At 44.5% G+C, this 13,466-nt stretch overlaps 1 protein-coding gene across 1 annotated transcript; it reads left to right on the top strand.

Moving 5' to 3' along the window:
• The first annotated feature begins 7,307 nt into the window (after positions 1–7,307).
• SRSF6 (serine and arginine rich splicing factor 6) lies at positions 7,308–13,145 on the top strand. The gene is made up of 6 exons (XM_045804645.2): positions 7,308–7,563; positions 7,788–7,936; positions 9,252–9,376; positions 9,522–9,730; positions 10,008–10,091; positions 10,188–13,145. The coding sequence occupies exons 1-6, from the start codon at positions 7,457–7,459 to the stop codon at positions 10,546–10,548; spliced, it is 1,035 nt and encodes a 344-aa protein (XP_045660601.1). The 5' UTR covers positions 7,308–7,456; the 3' UTR covers positions 10,549–13,145.
• The last annotated feature ends 321 nt before the right edge of the window (positions 13,146–13,466 follow it).

Below are 13,466 nucleotides of genomic sequence, written 5' to 3'. Positions count from 1 at the left end.
AACAAATCCTCAGGAGCTTTAATCCCCAGCACAACCCACAGGGCTCCAGGCCAAGTAAATTATAAAAATTTTTGAGAGTGATAATCCTTTTTTAAAAAATGTTTTTCCATCGAAGTACCACATACCTATAGCAAGGTACACAGATCGTAAGTGTATCGCTCAATGAGTTCTTGCAAACAGGGCACACCGGTGTAACAAGAAACAAAATATGACCAGAATTCCAGAAGCCTCCTTCCTAGTCACCACCCCCCATCCTGACTTCTAACACCATAGACCAGTTTTGCTTGTTTTTCTACATACAGGCAATCCGATGGTATGGTTGCCTTTGTGCCTTGCTTAGATGGTTATGTCATGAGATCCGCTGATTTTGCTATGTGTGTAGTTCAATCTCGTTGCCATGTAGTAGCGTGTGGTATGAATAAACCGCAACTGATTTGTCCTTCTCTTGTTATGTGCCTCTGAGCGCTCATGACACAGGCTACTAGTAAAGAGCAACATGCTGAGGGCTACCACATATAATACTGCTATGAATTTCTAGTATATTCCTTATGGAGAGTGTGTAGACACATTTACTTATGGAATTGCTAGGTCACAGGGGTAGACGCTAGCTAGCGCTTCCAGCCTTAGTAGACAGTTTAGTAGACATTACCACACAGTTTCCAAAGGGACTGCACCAAGTGACGCTCCCACTGACAATGTATGAGAATATCTGTGGCTGTCTGGCCACGCCAGAATCCTCTGCCTGGATAAGTTTTGGTGAAAGAAATGTGGGATCTGGAGTGGGCATCCCTGCAGAGGGTGTGAGTGTCCGGGCAGCATGAGCGGGTGGGCTTGAACTACAAGGAAGAAGAGTCCATCCCACCAGCACGCTCTGATGAGCCCTGCAGCAATAGTATCTGCTGAATGGAGCGCCTCACTTCGTGAGCTCTGAACAATATTGCCAGAGCAGTGCTGCTGTCACTGAGCACTCACTGCATGCCTGGCACTTTCCTCAGTGCTGGGGATGCAACAGAGAGGAAGCAGACATCACCCCTCTGCTGCTGAAGCTCACATTCTAGTGGGGGTGGGCACGGACAGTAAATAAAGGGATGTCAAGTGGTGAAAGTTCTGTAAAGAACAATTAAACAAGATAAGAAGACGTAGAGTGCAGAGAGGGGTGCTATTTTAAAATGTGGGCTACAGTGAGATGTCTCCTCACACCTGTCAGGATGGCTGCTATCAGAGACAAGAGACAACAAGCATTGGCGAGGCCGTGGACAAAAGGGGACCCTGTGCACTGTTGGTGGGAACACAAATTGGTGCAGCTGCTGTGGAAAACAGTGCGGAGTTTCCTCAAAAAATTAAAAATAGAACTACCCTATGATCCAGCATTCCCACTTCTGGGTGTATACTCAAAGGAAATGAAAGCACTATTTCAAAAACATATCAGCACTCCCATGGTCATTTCAGCGTTATTCACAATAGCCAAGATATGGAAATAACTCAAGTGTCCATTGACAGAAGAAGGAATGTTTAAAAATGTGGCATATATATGGAATATTATTCAGGCATAAATAAAAGAAAATCCTGCCTTTTGTGACAACATGGATGGATCTTGAAGGCATTGTGTGCTGGATGAAATAAGTCAGACAGAGAAAGACCAATGCCACGTGTTCTCCCTTACATACAGAATCTTAAAAAGCTGAACTTGTAGAAACAGAGTAGAATGGTGGTTGCCAGGGGCTGGGGGGTGGGGAAATGGGGAGACGTTGGTCAAAGGGTACAAACGCCCAGCTATAAGATGAGTAAGTTCTGGGGATCTAACGTACAGTGTGGTGACTAGGGTTAACAATTAACAACACTATATCAACAACTGGAAAAATGTTGAGAGTAGATCTTAAGTGTTATCACCCCACACGCAACAATGGTAATAACGTGAGGGGCTGGAGGTGTTAACTAACCTGATTGTAGTGACCATTTTGAAACTGGTGAATTGTTGTGTGTTGAATCATCATGTATTTCACCTTGAACTTACACATGCTGTATGTTAATCACATCTCAATAAATCTGGGGGGGTGGAATATAAGAGAATAAAATAAAATAAGTGGTTAGAGGAATGATAAGGTGAATTTGAACAGAAACCGGAGATGAGAAAACAAACCATAGGAGAAGAGAGCTCCGGAGACAGGGAGCCATTCAATGCAAAGGCCCTGTGGTGGGTGGGTGCTTGGCACATTCAAGACACAGTAAGAAGCAAGTGGAAGGAGGAGTAAGGAATGCTGGGAGAAAGTTAATGGGGCCATGATTATGTAGGACCTACCCTCAGTGATGCTCAAAGATAACCACAAACCCAACCCAAAACACACATACATACACATATAAAGCACTGGGCCTTGAGGGGTTGGGGCGGCTCTTGCCGTTTATAAAAATGCAGTCGTGTGTATATTAACACTGGCCTTTTTCACTTAACAACATACCATAGGCATCTTTATAAGTCCGTAGCATGGACTGGGGCAGGCAAACTTTTTCTGTGAAGACCCAGCTTGTAAATATTTGAGACTCTGTGGGCAGATAGTGTCTGTGGCCACTGCTCAAAACTGCTCTTGTCCACTCCAGAGCAGACGCAGACTACACATGAGTGAGCGGGTATGGCTGTGTTCCAACAGAACTTAACTTGCAAAACGGGTGGCAGGCCAGATTGGGCCTAAGGTGGTGGTTTCCAAACCCTGACACATAGTTTCCCTGTTATATTCCCAATGCCAAGAGCAGTGGCTGGCACATAGTAGGCACACAATAAATATTTGTTACGTGAATAAATCTAGCTTTTTTTTTTTTCTCGTGGTTACAGAGTATTCTATTGCTAGAATACCACCCTAGGGCCTAAGGTTTTACAAATTAATGCTCTCATCAAGAAGACTTCTAGGAGTAAGGTGGCTGGTTCAAAGCCTTGAGAACTTCCTGCTTGTCAATGGGCCACTGCCTCCTTGAATCCCTTTGCTCTCTTGGCTTCTGTGACACTGTACTCTGGTCTCTTCCCCTACCTCTCTTCCCAGTCTCTTTTCCTGTACTGAAGTTTCAGAGTCGCCCTGGCAGGCAGAATAAGGCCCCCCACCAAAGATGTCCACGTCCTCCTCCCTGGAATGTAAGATGTTACCTTACGTGGCAAAAGGGACTTTGCAGAAGTGAATGGCTCAGTCGGTTAAGCGTCTGCCTTCGGCTCAGGTCGTGATCCCAGGGTCCTGGGTTCGAGTCCCTTGTCAGGTTCCTTGCTCAGCAGGGAGCCTGCTTCTCCCTCTGCCTGCCGCTCCCCCTGCTTGTGCTCTCTCCTTCACTGACAAATGGATAAATAAAATATTTTAAAAAAAAAGTGAGTAAGTCAAGGATGTTGAGATGGAGAGTGTATCCTGGATTATCCAGGTAGACCCAACGTAATCATGGGGGGGATGGAGGGTGGAGACTCATAAGAGTAGGGCAGGAAACTCAGCATCAGGAGATGTGACAATAGAAGCAGGGGTCAGGGTCAGAGTAACTGGATGCAAGAAGGTCTCAACCAAAATTCATGGCTTCAGAGATGGAGGAAGGGGCCACAAGCCAAAGAATGCAGCCAGTCTGCAGAAGCTGGAAAATGCAAGGGAACAGATCCCATTCCTGGAGCCTCAGAAGGAATGCAGCCCTGCTGACACCAGTCTTAACCCAGTGAACCATTTTGGAATCCTCACCTCCTGAACTGTAAGCTAATTTCTGTGTTGCTTTAAACCACTGAGTTGCTGGTAATTTGTTACAGCAGTCATACAGGTAATACATAGGAATTAACACAGTTCCCCAGAGTGCAGTTCTGAATCTTCTTCTGCTCTCCATCTAAATTTACTCTTTCAGGGTTTCCATCCAGTTTGTGACTAACTCACAGATTTATATCTCTGGTCTATCGTGTGCATTTTTTCCCCACTTGACACTAATAGATTTTATTTGTTTATAGGTTCTTTTTTTTTTTAAAGATTTTATTTATTTATGTGACAGAGAGACAACCAGCGAGAGAGGGAACACAGCAGGGGCGTGGGAGAGGAAGAAGCAGGCTCCCAGAGGAGGAGCCCGATGTGGGACTCGATCCTGGAACGCCGGGATCACGCCCTGAACCGAAGGCAGACGCTTAATGACTGCGCTACCCAGGCACCCCTGTTTATAGGTTCTTAATGCATTTTACCAGGCATGTGCTTGGATCCTGTGGGCCCAAATTCATGTACTCAGAAAGAAAAAAATTGCACTTTGGCAGTTAATCATACTTGGATCATTACATTTCCTTGTCATATTGCTCAGATAATAGCAGATATTTAAATAGTTCAGTATATCCCATTGCCTCGAGTGATGAAACCTTGTTATCCTGCCACATCTGTTGAAGTTCTGGTTAATTCTTGAACACTTAGAATGCAACAGAAGCCCATTCTCAGTGCCACACATTCCCTCACCATCACAAGCGGTACCTCAGGGGACAATTCTGTGCCTCAGCAGACATTTGTCAACATGTCAAGGCACTTTTGTTTACCCCCAATTTTTTTATTGAAGTATAATTGACATACAATATTATATTAGTTTCAGGAGCACAACATAATGATTTGACAACTGTACGTCACTCAGTGCTCATCACCTTATGTGTGGTCACCATCTGTCACCACACCACATTATTAAAATACTATCGAGCACATTCCCTATGCTATACTTTTCATCTCTATGACTTCTTTTATGACTAAAAGTTTGTACTTCTAATCCCTTTCCACTCAAGACATTTTTGGTCATCACAACTGGAGAAGGGGAAGAGCTACTGGCATCTAGCAGATAGACGCCAGCCAGGCATACTGCTAAAGATTGTACAATGCACAGGACAGCCCCTCACAACAGAGAATTACCTGGCTCCAAATGTCAGTAGTGCTTAGGTTGAGAAACACTGTCTAGATGAATCCTCTACAGATGTTGTTCAAAAAGGGTTTGGATTCGCTTGGCAACATTTAATCCAATACTGCAGTTGGAAAGTATCTTTAATCTCATCCCTTCTGAGGTTCTTTCAACCATCTGCTTCCCATCTTTTCCAAACTATGTCCCTGACAATTTCCATTTCTGAATGCCATTTCTGCAGCGACCCCTGCTACATTCGCTCCACTCCAGGTAAACATACTTGAGTTGCCATGGTCACCCCAAACCCCCTCAGGATGACAGCTTCTGGAATGCTAACGTTTTCAGATATCATACAGCAAAATGTACCAGAATCCAGTTTATACCCGCTTCAAATCACATGGTACTTGGGACTGAAAACCATAATGTGTGCTCTAAACTGTCCAATCTGGGAAATTATGGATTCAAAGTTATTAACTCACTCTCTCTCAATGACTTCTGCAGTTACATCCAAAATTTTAGAATCAGCAATAGAGTGATCTTTATTTGCCACAATTGCAGGTATCTAAAGAAATGAACTCCTGTGCTGTACATCTAGGGTTTCTCCAATTGTTCTTCCAAAATATCAACAGATGAGTTGACCATCATCAACAGGTGAGTTAGATCATCAAGACTCCACAGAATGCTGATGACCCAACACTCCTTTTAATGATGATATTCGAGACTATGGCCTCTTCTGTAGTTGGTGCATTAGGGGTTTTTTGTTAAGAGTAGCCATTGTGGGGTACCTGGCTGGGTCAGTCAGTGAAGTGTGTGACTCTTGATCTCACGGTGGTGAGTTCGAGCCCCACACTGGGTATAGAGATTACTTTAAAAAAAAAAAAAAAAAGAGTAGCCACTGGGCTCTGGGGAAAGAGAAGTGAGAGGGAGCAGAGGATGACGTCAGCTGCATCCTTCTCTTTGGGCACATGAACTGCAAAGAGAGGAGGCAACACCCCATTCCCCGTACACATCCTTTAATAAGTACTACCCCATTACCTTCCCAAAAGGGGAAGTGCAACCAACACTCTATCACCGCCATTTCCTGATTCACCTCTTGCCCATAATGAATTTTAACAATTTTTTAAATACTGACAATTTGATGAGTGAAAAAATGTCTCACTGTTGGATTCTCTTTTCCCTAATTGGTATATCCCACGAATTTTTAAAGATCTACCTTGTATATCTAATTTTAAGCACAGACTGTATAACCTTTACCACTAGATGCCAGTATTAACACTTCTCCCCCTGTCGTGACAACCAGCTGTTTCTAGACTTTGCCAAAAGTCCTCTGGAGGGCAAAATCGCCCGCTTTCAACCACCTGAAGAATATTGAGGTTGGACCACTCAAATAGAGCTGGAATATTCGGAAATACCTGAACAGCCAGTGATATCTCACGGATACCGTTTCCTTTCTTGGCTTCCGGGACTCCTGGTTTTTCCCTCTCTGCTCCCTCATGGCCAGTCTCCTTTCCTGTAGTCAAGTTTCAGAGTACACCAGGGCCTTCTGCTCTCCACCTAAACTTACTTCTTCGGGGTTTTCATGCAGTTCTCCAGCTTTAAAAGGTATCTCTGGTGATACACTAAAAAAAAATGTATATTTCTGCCACATTTAGAAAAGGTGCCTTCCAACCTGTTGGGGGAAGAGATGGCGCTTGGACACCGGAGAGAGCGCACCTCTACAAGAGGGCTGTCAGGTCTTGCTCGACTTTCTTAGGCCAGAGGCTCCCTTTGTGAGCACCCACAGCGAGCGTCGAATTACCACGTACACAGCAATCTATAGGTGACTCCAGCTGCCAGTGCTTCCAGAAAGACCCACGGAGAGAGGGGGGTAACGTGCCGCAAGGCGGTCAAGGCTGATGATGGCCGTGAATGAAACCAATAGGGCTTTGCGTTCGCAACGCGATTCCGGCCGGGTCACTGCGACTTCGCAGCTCAAGCCCGGGATGCGGTAAAATGAGCTAATCACCTGTGTCCGAGCGCCAGTTCCCCGCCAAACTGAGCGTTAACCCATCAGTGGAGGAAACGAGCGCCCTCGCTTTCAGGAGCCAATCAGAAACCACGGAGGCCTATTATGACAACCGCAAGAACCAATGAAAAACGGGAGTCCTCCTGGCCCGCCTCCCGAGCGCCTGTCCCGGGAGAGATCACCGAGAGGAAGTTTTTTAGAAAGTACAAATTAGAAGACAAGTCTGTGGCTCGACGACGGGACACTGCGCTTAGAAAGATGGGCGTTAAAAACACTGTGAGCGAGCAGAACCGCACTTCCCCGACACCTCGCGAGCGGTGGACCTGCAAGTCACCCCCGAGCCTAGGGCTACAGCGCGGGAGGGTACGTGCTGCGCGCTGACGTCACGCGTCGACCCCGCCCCCAGCTCGCCCGCCCTTATAGCGCAGCCCTGGCGCGCGCGCACCATTGTGTGGCTGGACTCGGCCGCCGCTGCGGTGTGAGGCGCGTGTTCGGGCTTTCGCCGTCCCCGCACCCGCACCGCGGCTTTTGCCTTGCGGTCCGCCGTTCGATAGCCAGCCTTCGGGGCCCCTGCCCGCCACGGACATGCCGCGCGTCTACATAGGACGCCTTAGCTACAACGTCCGGGAGAAGGACATCCAGCGCTTTTTCAGTGGCTATGGCCGCCTCCTCGAAATAGACCTCAAAAATGGGTGAGTCGGGCCTGAGCGCCCGCGTCCGCCCGCAACGCCCCGGGTCTGGCGGCGGCGGAGCCCGCCGGACGGAAGAGGGCCAAGGCCGCGGCGCCGCGTGGCAGGGCCTCCAAGATGGCGGCGGCGCGGGGCCGCGGGAGCGCGCGCGGGGGGGTGGGAGCGCGCGCGTGCGCGTTCCCGGCCTAACGACGCCTGCCGGTCCCCGGCCCTCGCACCGCCCCCAGGTACGGCTTCGTGGAGTTCGAGGACTCCCGCGACGCCGACGACGCCGTTTACGAACTGAACGGCAAAGAGCTTTGCGGCGAGCGCGTGATCGTGGAGCACGCCCGGGGCCCGCGTCGCGATCGCGACGGCTACAGCTACGGAAGCCGCAGTGAGTCCCACCCCCGCGCGCTCCGCGTCTTTGGGACCCTGGGGGGCGGGCGCAGGCTTAGGGTGGGCGGGGTGGGGCCTCCCATCCCGGGCAGGCGCGGTGGCAGGGGTCCATAGATTCCAGTGTCCCCGGGCTTTGCTGCCTTCACGCCTGCCCGGGGCAGCCACGGGACGCCGGAGCGCGGGGATTGGGTTGTGGGTTTTGCCTAGCTAGGGTTGGGGTGTTTGGGGGTTTTTAAATTTTATTATTTATTGCTATTTGCTAAGTTGGGAGGGGCGGGTGGTTTGGGCCCCTGTCAGCACTGTCGTGAGCTCTGCCCACGGAGGAAGTGAGGGATGGCCGTATTTGTTGTATTCCCCTCACTTACCTGACAGTGCTTTAGCTAGAAATGTGAATGTGTTAGCGTAGAAGTTTGGGGGCGGGGTGGAGGTGGGGTGGTGGTGGGGGCGGGGTCAGAGGAGGGGTTTTAAGTTTAGGTCTTAGTTATTAAAATTGGCGGGGGCCAAAGAAATACTATTTTGAAATAATGTGGTATGATACCACAAAGTAGACTTAAATAAGCTTTATGCTGTATTCGAACTAGTTGGGGCATGTTATTGGGAGGAGGTGGGAGGGGTTTGGTTATGTTAAATGTTTGATGTTGAAATTGTTGCATGTTGAATTCAAACTTTTTAACAAGTCCTTGATGTTTCAATTTGAAAGTGACCAATGGGGCTGAGGCTGTGTCCACTGAGGCTAAGATGACTGCCTTTCCTGATTGGCCTTGGCTTTTCCATACATTGTGTGACCCTTGCCCTATGACCCTTTGGCTGACCTTACCGGAAGCCATGACGACAGCAGCCTTTTGCCATTAGACGCAGGGTGATGGTGAGGATTCCAAGGGTTAGACAAAACTGGTTAATCTGAACTAGGTGACTGTTACCTTGCGTGTTTTGTGGCCAAACCACCACCAAAAACCTCACACTGTGATGTAAGTACTTAGTGTAACTAGTAAACATTTTTGTAAAATGTAGAAATGCATGTAATCAGTTAAGTTTTATATTTTACAATGTTCTGTAAAATAAAACTTAGCGAGGTAAATTGAATAAAGGAGCAGTCACTCTCTAACAGATTGTAGGAGAAGTTTAGTTGGATTTAGTCTGTTTGACTTGCCCTTAATTTAATTTATGGCAAATCACAACTGTATCGAAGGTTTAGCAATATAATAGCAAAGTCCTACTCCAGTAAATAAAAGTTGATATGTTTGTACTAACTTTCAAAAAACATTCATCCCTATCATTGCAAAGCATCTAATTATTCTCTTCATGTGATAAAGGTGGTGGAGGTGGATACAGCAGTCGGAGAACCTCTGGCAGAGACAAATACGGACCACCTGTTCGTACAGAATTCAGGCTTATTGTAGAAAACCTTTCTAGTCGTTGCAGTTGGCAAGATTTAAAGGTACGTGCTATAATTTGAGATAAAAGTCATATGGCTAATGTTTAAAAGGTAGGCCTTTGTTTCACTTTATTTCCGAGTCTCGAGTACGGTATGTAGATCTTTTTCTTTACATTTCTAGGTTTGACCAGTCTCGTTGTTCTTTTAGGATTTCATGAGGCAAGCAGGTGAAGTAACCTATGCGGATGCCCACAAAGAGCGCACAAATGAAGGCGTGATTGAGTTCCGTTCCTACTCTGACATGAAGCGTGCTTTGGATAAACTGGATGGTACAGAGATAAATGGCAGAAACATTAGGCTCATTGAGGATAAGCCACGAACGAGCCATAGGCGATCTTACTCTGGAAGCAGATCAAGGTAATTTGTTCAGAAATAGAGGAGAGGAAGCGATATTTGCCAAGAGCAAAGAAAAATCAAATGGCAGTACTTGAATTGAGACTTAATTGTAATTAGTTCAGTACTTGATCTCTTTTTTATTGTGCATCATTGAGTTCTCTTCCAGGATGCTTTCAGGTGGATTTAATTTGTGGTAAAGAATTACATTTTGTTTGTGTATTGTTTTTTTGTAAATGACACAAAAGTTCACGTTGATGAGATGTATCGAAGTTAAGGTTTTTATTGTGTTTGGTTATAGGTCACGGTCTAGAAGAAGGTCACGAAGTAGGAGTCGCAGGAGCAGCCGCAGTAGATCTCGAAGTATCTCAAAAAGTCGCTCCCGGTAAATAATAAGCTGTGAGGTCTTTTTTTCTGAATATTACTGTACTTGTATGTTCTGGCAAGGTACTGAAAAAAAATCCCAACTCTTCTTGTCTAGATCCAGGTCTCGGAGCAAAGGTCGATCACGTTCTCGATCAAAAGGCAGGAAATCTAGATCAAAAAGCAAATCTAAGCCCAAGTCTGATCGGGGCTCCCGTTCGCGCTCTCGAAGCAGATCTAAGGAGTATGAGAAATCTCGAAGCAGGTCTCGTTCTCGATCTCGTTCCCCCAAAGAAAATGGAAAAGGTGATATAAAGTCAAAATCTAGATCAAGAAGCCAGTCTCGTTCAAATTCACCCCTACCTGCTCCACCCTCAAAGGCACGTTCTGTGTCCCCTCCACCAAAAAGAGCTTCAAGATCCCGCTCTAGATCTCGTTCAAAGTCAAGATCACGGTCCAGATCGAGTTCCAGAGATTAACCTAGAACTCTATATTCTTTGCACACTATTATGGAACACTTTCCTACTTGCTTAGGCAGTTACTCTTCCATATTTGTACTTGGCCTCTTCTGCAAGAGGAATCTCCTGAAAATGGGGGCACACAGAAATTTGATTTGTGGCCAAATTTGATGAAAAAAATGAGATTCTAAAGAAATGGTGGCATGAAGTAAAGACCCTCTCCCTTCTTTGTAGAATTAAGATAACTTTGATTTTATAGCTTTTGAGCTAAAATAACTTTTGTAAAGATTAAGCTCATTTAGATTTTTTTTAAGTATTTCAGCAGGATCTGCTGCAGGGATTTTGTTGTTTTGTTTGCTTTTAAATTAACCGTTTCAAGCTTTGAATACCTAAGGCTTTAGAGGGAGACCCCAATTTTCAATTATGTTGGCTTTTTATAAAGCTTGAGTTATGTAAGATTTCAATAAAAATTTGCTACCAAGATGATTGCCTTACTGAATAGGTCACTATTAAATTCCTTGAAATACTGATAATTTGCTCTTTGTGGAAACAATGTAAATTCTATCTAAGTGTAAAAGAAGGCAAGCCTCAGACCAGCAATAAATTATTCCATTTGGATAACATTTTGTGCTGTTAATCAAATTTGCCAAAGTCTATCTGCCCCGTTGAGTTAAGTTAAAAATAAAAGGTATTTTGTAGTCAGTTATATGATTTTGCCTAAATTAGATTTTAAATAATGAAACTTTTCAAACTTAAATTTGATCAAACTCTTGAAGAAGTAGTTCTTAACACTTGGGATCCCATTTAGCCTAGTAGTCCCACTTTCTGTAAGTGGTCAGTGTAATTAGTGTTTTGTTAGAGTATGGTTCTATGGTCTTTAATGTTTGTTATATAAAAATGGAAGTAGCCTTTCTACTATTGGAAATTTAGCATATTCTTGTTCAGAGTAGAAAAGCAAATACTGCATTTACTTCTGGAAGATCATTACATTTAACAGGCACTTAATAGGTTGCCTGGTAAAATCAGTTTGCCGATTAAAGTAAAATTCTACCCAACAATCAGTCCTTCTTGTAGTTGAAGAGGTTATGTGATAATTGGTTAGATCATCCTTGTAACTTTACAACATAATGGTTGGCTTGAAAAGAATTTACATGGGTAAACCCTAAACTTTCTGTACTTTGTTATGAAGTGTAATGATAAGCTGTGGAAGCCAAATTACACTGCAAATTTGTAGGAGGTTCTGGGTAACCAGGTAGTCCATATATCTGTAGACCTAATTAGTTGAAATTGCAGTATGAGAAATGAATTACCTTATATCTTTTTGTTTAAGTACTTTAATTTCATTTAAAAGCACTCATTAACCTTGGTTTGTAACTAAGATGTAGGTTATTTGACTCAGTTTTCTTCTAGGAGCTATCACTGTAAGGTATCAAGGGCTGGGTTGTACTATATAGTAGGGCATGGTGGTACAGTGCTCATCATGCCACAGGTGTGACTAGAAAAGCATGGTAATCTAGAGTTGGTTTGTGGCTCAGATAGTCCAGAAGGCATACCTGATAAATGGAGGGTGCTTGAAAAAAATTGATTTTAAGTGTCAAAATCACAGAGTAGCTGGGAGTACCTGATAATGAGTAAAAAGACTTGTTTTTGAGAAATTTCTGGGCTTCCTGTTAAAAAATCTTAGAGCCTACTCTTAGGAATATAGTGCCCCAAAAGGTTGATGCTTCTTCCATGACCTTTTCTTTACTTTTCATACTTTGTAAAATTTAGATATTCATAAGAAATGGGTTTTTTTCCAGTATAAACTTCAGAATTTGAAAGAAGACACTGGTGTCTGCAGTCGTAGTTCATCGTTTTGCCTACTTGAAAGAACAGAAATTACAGCTCTTAAATGAAGAGGCGCGTCTCCAGCTGCCTTTCAAAATTTGGTTTAAGAATTGGCTTTGACCAAAGTTCTCTTGTTTTCAGGGAAAAAACAAAAGCTTTTAAAACCACAGCCTTTTAAAAAGGAAGGAGGGGGGAATATCACAGTGTGAAATTTGACTTTGTAAAGTCGTCCTTCAACTGGGCTTTCTTGTATTAGTGTAACGTCACATGGTCATAGGCAGGTTTTATCTCCGTTGTTAGCTGCCCCCAGAGTGGGTAATTTTAAGGTAAATGCCTACACCCATACATAAGTTTTCTAGTAATAGCAAAGACCAACTTCATGAAAATCTAGTCCTAGTCCATACCTGTGGACCTCTACATCATGGGATATGTTAAAGCTCTAGAACACTGGCCCACTTGAGAACAGAGTTGACAGAAATGTTCAGTTCCTTGCTAACTTACAAGTAGAATCTGAGAGTCTACAACACGCCATGTGTACATCTGTGGCTAGATAGAGTATTAAACAGAGAGCAAAAACAGAAATGAGCGACATCATGATTCCCCTTTCTTTTACCTGGTAATGTTGATTGACACGCCATAGTGCCTTTAAGGCCAGTTTGAGTCCTACCAGTTACTGTGATTGACGTTCCAGTCCTGTGTTGTTAATTACCTTCATCTTGGTATCTTCTTTTTCCCAGTTTGTTAACCCACGTTATGCTTTATCTCCTCAATAAAATGCTTACTGAGGGAAAGGCTCGTTTTGAATTTATTTGTATTCCCACTTAGTGCCAAATATTTGGCAAATGGTTTTTTGAACTAGAGTTGCCACTGGCAAGCCATTTCTGACTTGAGTAGAAGAAAAAGGTCTTGTTTACAGTTCCTCAGAGACCTGCATTTAGGATCAACATTGTGGATGGTTTATCTTGGGCAAGCCTTTAACAGTTGTGCTTGAATGATATCCATGAAATAGTAAGCATAAGCTGTGAGTTGTGAAAATAGGTTAATATCTAGGGTTCCTGGCTGGCTTGGTGAAGTATGTGACTCTTGATCTCAAGGTTGTAGGTTTGAGCCCC

Source organism: Ursus americanus, chromosome 22 (assembly GCF_024610735.1).
Source record: "Ursus americanus isolate L20-20 chromosome 22, mUrsAme1.1.p, whole genome shotgun sequence".
Classification (NCBI taxonomy): Eukaryota; Metazoa; Chordata; class Mammalia; order Carnivora; family Ursidae; genus Ursus; species Ursus americanus.
Note: the sequence above shows the minus strand (reverse complement) of the source record. Positions and strands in the feature narration are given on the sequence as shown.

Bases quoted from the DNA above. Each gene is read 5' to 3' on its own strand.
- SRSF6 (XM_045804645.2), top strand. From the start codon at position 7,457: ATGCCGCGCGTCTACATAGGACGCCTTAGCTACAACGTCCGGGAGAAG. The intron at 7,564-7,787 runs GTGAGTCGGGCC...CACCGCCCCCAG, and splicing joins GAAATAGACCTCAAAAATGG to GTACGGCTTCGTGGAGTTCG. The intron at 7,937-9,251 runs GTGAGTCCCACC...CATGTGATAAAG, and splicing joins CTACAGCTACGGAAGCCGCA to GTGGTGGAGGTGGATACAGC.